General features: G+C 42.0%; 1 protein-coding gene across 1 annotated transcript; it reads right to left on the bottom strand.

The window, feature by feature from the left end:
* Positions 1 to 4,604: 4,604 nt before the first annotated feature.
* On the bottom strand, positions 4,605 to 6,910 carry org (oogenesis-related gene). The gene is made up of 6 exons (XM_010777264.1): positions 6,779 to 6,910; positions 6,573 to 6,647; positions 6,279 to 6,498; positions 5,215 to 5,378; positions 4,840 to 4,944; positions 4,605 to 4,753 (listed from the first exon to the last, which is right to left on the bottom strand). The coding sequence occupies exons 1-6, from the start codon at positions 6,839 to 6,841 to the stop codon at positions 4,706 to 4,708; spliced, it is 675 nt and encodes a 224-aa protein (XP_010775566.1). The 5' UTR covers positions 6,842 to 6,910; the 3' UTR covers positions 4,605 to 4,705.
* Positions 6,911 to 7,782: the final 872 nt, after the last annotated feature.

Here is a 7,782-nt window from a genome sequence, read left to right as displayed (position 1 = left end):
ACCTATGCCGTGGGAAAGGAGACAGTAAAGAGAGAAAACGATGAGCTGGGTCGAAGGTTGAATACCTAAGCAAATTATTCCCTAAGAAACACCAAAAATATAAACCATCAAAACCACTTTGTGAAATGAATGGCTCCTACAACAACTTTACGAAAATGAAAAATTGCTGCCGTGTCAAAATCGATTCTGTCTTATAGTGAAAACTTGACTTAATTTTGAGAGACAGCGCCCTGAGGTAGCAGTTACTCATCCACCAACAACCTTCACTCAATCCCGAGCGCTTCAATCAACATTGATTACACAAGATCTCATTCCTATGCAGGATGTCTGAACTCAGAAACCTTCTGAGAGCCCTCATTGTGCCCAGCATCAAAGTGTTACTGAAGGCTCCATCTGCCCGCTTCATTTTCATGCCTCTTTTCCTGATCTACTTCTCTGAAGATGATGGATATACTTTTGAAATCTATGAGGACAGCTGGCCATTAGGCTAGAGGTAAAGCGAGACTCTCTGTATGACCGTGTTGAAAGGGGTGCAGGGGGGCAGTAAAGCAGGTTGCAGCGGAGAAATGAGAGTCAGGGGAGTGAGGTAGAGCACTTTTGTTTGCTGACATTACAGAGGCACATTGTAACGCGGCAGATAATAGCCTGCAGGTCAGACTGGGGGTCGAAGGGGGGGGGGGGCAGCCGGCACCTGCTGCCATTCATTCAAGGTGACAAAAAGCCGATGTCACCACCTTGCTGTGGCTCTGCGGTGTATCCAGCCTCTAGGTAGGTGTGTGTGTGTGTGTGTGTGTGTGTGTGTGTGTGTGTGTGTGTGTGTGTGTGTGTGTGTGTGTGTGTGTGTGTTTGTGTGTTGGAAAGAGAGAGAGAATGTGTGTGTGTGTGTGTGTGTGTGTGTGTGTGTGTGTGTGTGTGTGTGTGTCAGAGGTTTTATAACCGTCTGTGCAAAGTTGCTCACATGAATCAGGTAAAATGTCATCAACAAATGACATAAGGTGGTGCAGGAATGAGTCCTAAAAACCTGAAATGAGTCAGCATTTTACCACATGCAGTTTAGTCGTCATGAAGTCAACTCTTTTTAATAAACATTTTGTTTCAGATGCTTGAAATAAGGTCTGTGGTTAACACAAGCTTTAGAGATTTTCACGTTTTATTCCACGACATAAAACACGTTAGTAAACAACGCATTTGTACATTTCAGAAACGACTCAATGAGACTAACATCATCACAAAGAACTTTAGCTGCCTTTAGCTTAGCAGGGGTTACGTGAAGTTATTTGACCTTGAGGTTATTCTTTTATAGCCTTAGCTTTTTACTTAAAAAGTGAGAGAAGTGGAATTAATATGTTGAGATTATCCTGCTGAAACAAAAACTTAAAAGTTTCAAAAACGTGTATTTGCCACAGAGCTTATTTTCTGCAATTTTCAACTGCCAGGTCAGCCTACGAAAGATAGTCATTACTGCACCACTATAAATGAAAGCCCCTGCTGTAGAAACCACCCTGCATATTAACTGTTCACCTGGACAAATCAGTCCGCATGCATCCAGCCATTACACAACAACACCTGCACTGCAATCACTGCATGAGGCAGGCAGCTTTTGTTCTGCGGGACACCTGGGACTGTGCATGAGGTTAACAGCCCCTTTCCAGACAGTGTTTCACCTTGCTTGTTGAAAGGTAAAAACAGAGCTTTTAGGTTTAAAAGCGGTCTCCAGCTGGCTACAAACAGCAGAGATAGAGGTCGATGCTCTCTAACGCTGAGCAGTCTACCCTTCAAACACTCAGACAGCTATGAGAGCCCCCAGAGACGTTTCTGTTCTGTATCTAGCTCTCACTGCTGCTGCCCTTCCCACAAACACACAATCACACACACACACACACACTGAGCATTTAATTCATCAGTGTGCTGCTTCAGTAAAGGTCCCGACTGCCTTCGCACCTGAGCGTCAAGAGGTGAAAAACACCTGAGAGGAGAAGAAAGAGAGAAGACACACAGTTCGCCGTCGAAACAACTTCATGTGCTTTCAGGATTTAATTGAATTGAAGGCAGCCGGATCTCAGTGTTGACAGATGAATCACATCCCATTTATACCTGAGGCTGTTTTAAAACTCTGAACTTTCCTAACAAAAAAAGAAGGACTAGACAAATTAGCCCAGACACCATTATATGTGGCGCAGAGCTGTTTAATGAAGTCTATAATAATGTAACCTTCCTGTTTTTGTCACTTTTTGAGACACCGTTTCCTTTGCCACAATATATCATTTAGCTGTGGTTCAACCAGACACCAGCAATTCGGCCCCTCCTCTGTGTAATCTAGGCATAAGGGAAATTATTCATTAGCGTGTGGGAGAGAAACTCCCAACTCAACTTTGGGATTTTAGCCATTGCAGACCATTGACGTGCACAATACCCTATACGCACTACAGGAAAGGGAAAACCCTGAAAATGCATAATAGGGCCGTTTTGGGATCGGAAAAAGCTGTTTTTCTCCTAATGACTAATAAACTGAACTTTATGTAAAAGATCAGTAGCTTACCCCTTAGCTTCTAGGATAAGAGCTCGAGGTTGATGAGCGGTTCCTCTCACTTTAAACCTTAAGGGTATGTGCATATAAACTAGAGGAAAAAAAACCTTGTGCACAGGATTAATAGACAAAAGGGAACAAAAGCCCAACATTTGCAAACCTCCAACTATGATCTGCTCCAGCTTCAGCGTGGGCGAGCTGGAAAAGGATGAGCACGGGTTCATTCATTTCAAGAGGTTCTTCACAGTAGCCACCCACCTACTCCAATAACCACAGCACACACACTCAGCCCCGAAGAGACACACTGCATGTGTACAAGTGGACAGCAGAGGAACAACCCTGTGGGCAGCACAATATTACCCTCCAAAACCTCTTTATCCGAGGGATAAATTAAACAAAAGACGAGGATGTGTTCACACTCAAGAGACCATCAGCTAGGTGCATTTAAGAATGAGGTTCATCTCTGGTTTTATAATCCTGTCTGCAAGTCAAAGAGATATACTTTTTTCAATAAAATGACCTCCATTTAGGCTGATTTCTTTTGGCTTGATGACTGACTGTGATTTGCTTCTTTTTCTAATCAGATGTTATTAGCCAAGCTTGAAAGAGAATCAAGAGTATTTTCGTTTAAACCAAGCTGTAAACATTTTTGAAAATGGGGAATGTAATAAAACGATGGCCACTGTTACTAGTGAATTGTTAACCAAAAATAAAAGGCAAAGTCCTCTCCTGATGCCACAACAGAGCTACATGGCAGCAGCTAACGCCTCACCTGCAGAGGGAGAGCCAAAGGCAGCGTGAGCTCACGGTAACACTCGTTTTCTGCTAAAACTTGGGTCAAACAGAGGGTCACATGTTTAAAGTAAAGAATAGCACCGGTTCATCCACTGGTAGTGATGCGGTGTAGTCAACATTCCTTTTGTTTGGCTGACAAGATTCATCACCATTGCCACATCATATTTGCACTAATGAAAGTGAAAACATTTGAATTCAAAAGCTGAGAATTTACATAATGATGCACTCCCATGTAAATCTCGGTAAGCTTACAATCTGATCATCGATTGCATCTGACATTAATCTGTGAATAACTCCTTACAGTTGAATCAAGAGAAAAACTGAGCGAGAAAAGCTAAAATTATTTGGGATAAACTCCAAGGAACAGGTCAGAAATGTTGGCGTTATCATTGACTGACCTTCATTTGCAGTGCTAAATTGAAGGAATATTGCGAGTGTCAGAGAGGATCTCACAGGCAGACAAGTTAAAACATGCCTTTATCTCCGGCAGGCTGGACTAATGCAACACATTTGTCTGTCGAGGAAAGCTTTTGGACAGGTCACAACTCGTACAGAACATAGCCGCAGAACAAACCCAGTAGAGCCCACATTGCTTCGATCCCAAAATCTTTTCATAGCCAGTCTGTCACAGAACTAATTATAATCGTTTATTGAATCACCGAATGGCTCGGCTTCTTGTCTGACATGTTTAAAACCTGGCTGGATGTTGTAAAGGCTATTAGTTGTCACATCTTTTAACATTGTGTTTCTGCAGAATTTTACCTGATGCCATCTTGTCAAAGCTTTTATTTATTTTTTCTCTAGCATACATTTTGATCATGTAATTTCACATTTAATGCTTGTTTGAAGAATAGTGCTATACATTAGACTAAAAACTGATATTAGGAAAATGTAAGAGGGGTCCGAGCCTCATTAGAGACAAATGTTGGGAAACTGACATCCTTTAAGCCCTGATTGGAATATTGATAGTTTAACACTTAATGAGGCACAGTGCGCTTTGCAAAAAGTCAATGCGTTTGTTTGTTGCAGTGATCACAGGCAAAGCTGAAATATGCCAGCAACCAGACTCAGGTTTAATTATGTTCAAGTAAGCCGAGAGCAACTATACTGGTGCAGCTTTTATACCACTAACAGTGTTGGTTCTAAGCTGTAGAAAACCACTAAAAATATATGAGCAACCTCAACATGTTTGTAAAATGCAGGGCTATTGAAATACCAACTTGTGAAAGGTTTTAGACACCGTGTTGCCCAACTGTGAAATAGAAAACTCATTACTGCCATCTAGTGGGAGGCCAGAGCAAGGTCAAGGCAAATAACAATTTTATTGAATTAATATATTAACATACAAAAGCATCGAATACAACATTCTTCAAGATGACCCATTTAAACAGCAGGGTAAGACACTTCATCTGGAGTGGACAGCTCAACACCCTGTAAACACACAAATTAAATTAGTGAAACAGTCGTGTTCAAATTCACAGATGCTGGTTAAAACATTATGCCTCCACCGATCTTACCGTGTTCACGTCTTCAATGAGCACTGCTTTCCCCTGCATCTCAAATTCGCTTTCCGTGTCATTGTGCGAGCAGTACTCTTCACTCTCAGTCTCGATAGAACTGGGCTGAGAGATTTATCAGCATTAGGATCATGTTTGCTCCATGTGGCATTAAAGGCTTTTTTGTTTTTATAAAAAAAGGGTATAGATTTCACAGGTTCACAATGAACACGTGGTACTTGTAGCAATAAAGTCAGCCACTTTCAAACACCTTCCATTTCCCCTCAGAAATGGGAGGAAAATGAAATGTTTACCATCATTCAAACACAAGTTTGCAGCTCAGTTAAAAACTGGAAAGAGCCGCGATCATGCGCTGCCTTGACCTTTAGCACTAACCTCATAGTCGGGATCCACCTCGGGGCCCTCGTCATCAGCGAGCACCTGATTAAGCGCCTCCACCCAGGTCCGACTCTCCTCTTCTTCTTCTTCATCCTCATCCAACTCAGCCTGCTTTCTCTTGCTGCCCTTTCCACAAGGTTTAGTAGGAGAGACTCTGATTTCTGTGGGGAAACAAGCATATTTAGAAAGGTGGCTGGGGAGAGTCATGGTCTTGCATGACCATCAAAAGGTCAAACCGTAAATCCTTTTTCCACGTCAAGCATGACTGTTACACCAACATTGACTTGATCTGAACTCAGTTTGACATCGTAAAACATGTTTGTTTTGGTGCTGCTTAACAGGGGAACCTTGTTAACAAAGCGATTACATTTGCAATGTTAAAAAAAGCAAAAACTAACAGTTTTCTTTCAAAGTCAGAAAATGCTGCACTTTTCAGGGAACAAAAATCTAGCACTGGTTTCCCTGAGTAGTTAGTTAAATGTTAACTTCTCCTACACTTGTCAACAATGATAGACCAAGATCATCCCAAGTAGCAGGGCAAACAATTAGCAACATTACTAGCCAAATAGCCAGTAGGTTCAAGTCACTAGCCAGCTTCCCCAGGACACTTAAGATTAGCTGTTAAAAACAACAACAACCTTAACACGCTTTAATGAGGCCAAAGGAAACATCCTTCCCAATGAGAACAATTAGCAATAAATTATCGTTGCATGAGTTGGGAGCAGTGGTGTAGATTTACACAAGTACAATTGTGAGATACTTTACTTGAGAACCTCCATGTTATGCTACTTTGAACTTCAATTCAGAGGTAAATAGTGTACTCTTACTTCTGGTACTTACATTTTGAATTCAGGACTTTTACTTCTAACAGATTAGTCTTACACTCTGGTACTACTTTTACTGAAGTACAAGATAGGATAACTACTCCCACATCTGGATAAGAATCAACTCATAAGCTTAACAAAATAAAAATGGGGCAACGTTTTTGGTATTGTAATTTAGTGGACAACAAACAAGGCGTGCTTTCCACAGAGTAAGATTTTTTTCACAACTCTTGATACCTGGTGAGAGGGAGAGCCCGATGCTGCTAGACACCGGGTATCCCAGTTTACTCTGCACACAGCGTGGCAGCACGGACAGCAGCAGGCGGGTGACCCGGTGCAGGCGCTTGCGGCCGGAGAGGCTGTGGCGTCCGGGGCTGAGGGCCGAGGGGCTGAGGACGGCCTTCTCCTGCGGCTGCCGGTAACCCAACACCCACCAAAACCCGCGGTATGTGTAAACCTGTAAGTAAGTGCCATTTAAGAGTGCATGTAAAGCTAAGTTGGATGCAAAAGTGACTTAGCTGCAGCTCTTACCACGATGCCGAAGGGCCAGAGGAGGCCGCGCAAAATGGAGCGAAACACGCCACCGCTTCTCACCACGCTGTCCTCCTGCAGAGACAAAACAGGTGAGAGCTACCATTTACGAGTTGTTACGTTAATTCATATGTTCTCTATAAGTAGCGTCTATAACACTTGTGGAGAACACCGAGATTTGATGCGTCTTTCCACCATTACGTTACCTCAGTAAGACTGTTTTCGACCTGCTCCAGCTCCACGCTTTCAGTGCGGATTTCACAAGTCATCCTGGTGGGTCTGCCGGCCTGCGATGATAAGGAAGAGGCGTTAAAGGGAGTACTGGGTGGTGTGTCTGTGTCTATGTGTGTGAGTTTTGGAGGGTAATATGTAGGCTACCCTGAAGTTGCGTCTGTTTAGCCAATCAACAGGGACGAATGCACCTGGCGCAATCAGAGAGGACCAATGGAGAAATCCCGCCAATTAAGCTGAAACCGCCAGAGAGATGGTGGTCACATGACCAGTTTGAATTCAAAAAGAGGTCACATCATCCCAGAAATGCATAGTGAATATGCTGCAAAAATAACTATAAAACCTATCAACTAAGATAAGAATAAAGGTTTTAAAATGAATCAAACTAAATTATCTAAACTTGAAAACAAACATGTATGTTGGTAAAACAAAACTTGTCTTGATAAAACATTTTAAAAGATGAGAAAACAGTTTACTGTAGCATTTCCTTTCCCACAGGTTGCAGCTTTATATGTGTATAAAAAAGGTTTTTATATGTGTATAAATAAGGTTTTTATTTATTGATTGATTAAGTCCAAGTGATATGGACTATTATACAAATAAACTGTACCCTTTCAGCGATAGGCTTTATCAACTATTTTCAGACATTTTTAGACCAAACCTGACTATAATTGAAAATATAATCAGCAGATTACTGCTAATAAACATAGTCAATAGATTTAGCTTATTGCAACCGTAAACATAGCCGTAACCATGAAAAGTCAAATGGTTATTTGGCTAAAATTAGTAAAATGTTCTGTCCTGACGTTCTGAGAGGTAGAGAGATGATGCATGTCTGCTTGTTTGCATATGAAGAGGTTTAAGAGCGAGGCCCACCATTATGTTCCCTCAAGCTCCCTAATTGGTAACCGTTTCCGCTTCTGGCTTTCGTCACATTTTGTTGATGCATTTGGTGGAGGACAAAATGTGCAAAGTGGAG

Source organism: Notothenia coriiceps, unplaced genomic scaffold, assembly GCF_000735185.1.
Source record: "Notothenia coriiceps isolate Sejong01 unplaced genomic scaffold, NC01 NC01_scaffold00017902, whole genome shotgun sequence".
Taxonomy (NCBI): Eukaryota; Metazoa; Chordata; class Actinopteri; order Perciformes; family Nototheniidae; genus Notothenia; species Notothenia coriiceps.
The sequence above is the reverse complement of the archived record's forward strand: the minus strand, read 5'-3'. Positions and strand labels throughout refer to the sequence as shown.

Bases quoted from the DNA above. Each gene is read 5' to 3' on its own strand.
- org (XM_010777264.1), bottom strand. From the start codon at position 6,841: ATGACTTGTGAAATCCGCACTGAAAGCGTGGAGCTGGAGCAGGTCGAA. The intron at 6,499-6,572 runs GTAAGAGCTGCA...ACTTACTTACAG, and splicing joins TCTGGCCCTTCGGCATCGTG to GTTTACACATACCGCGGGTT. The intron at 4,754-4,839 runs GTAAGATCGGTG...GTGTGTTTACAG, and splicing joins TCATTGAAGACGTGAACACG to GGTGTTGAGCTGTCCACTCC.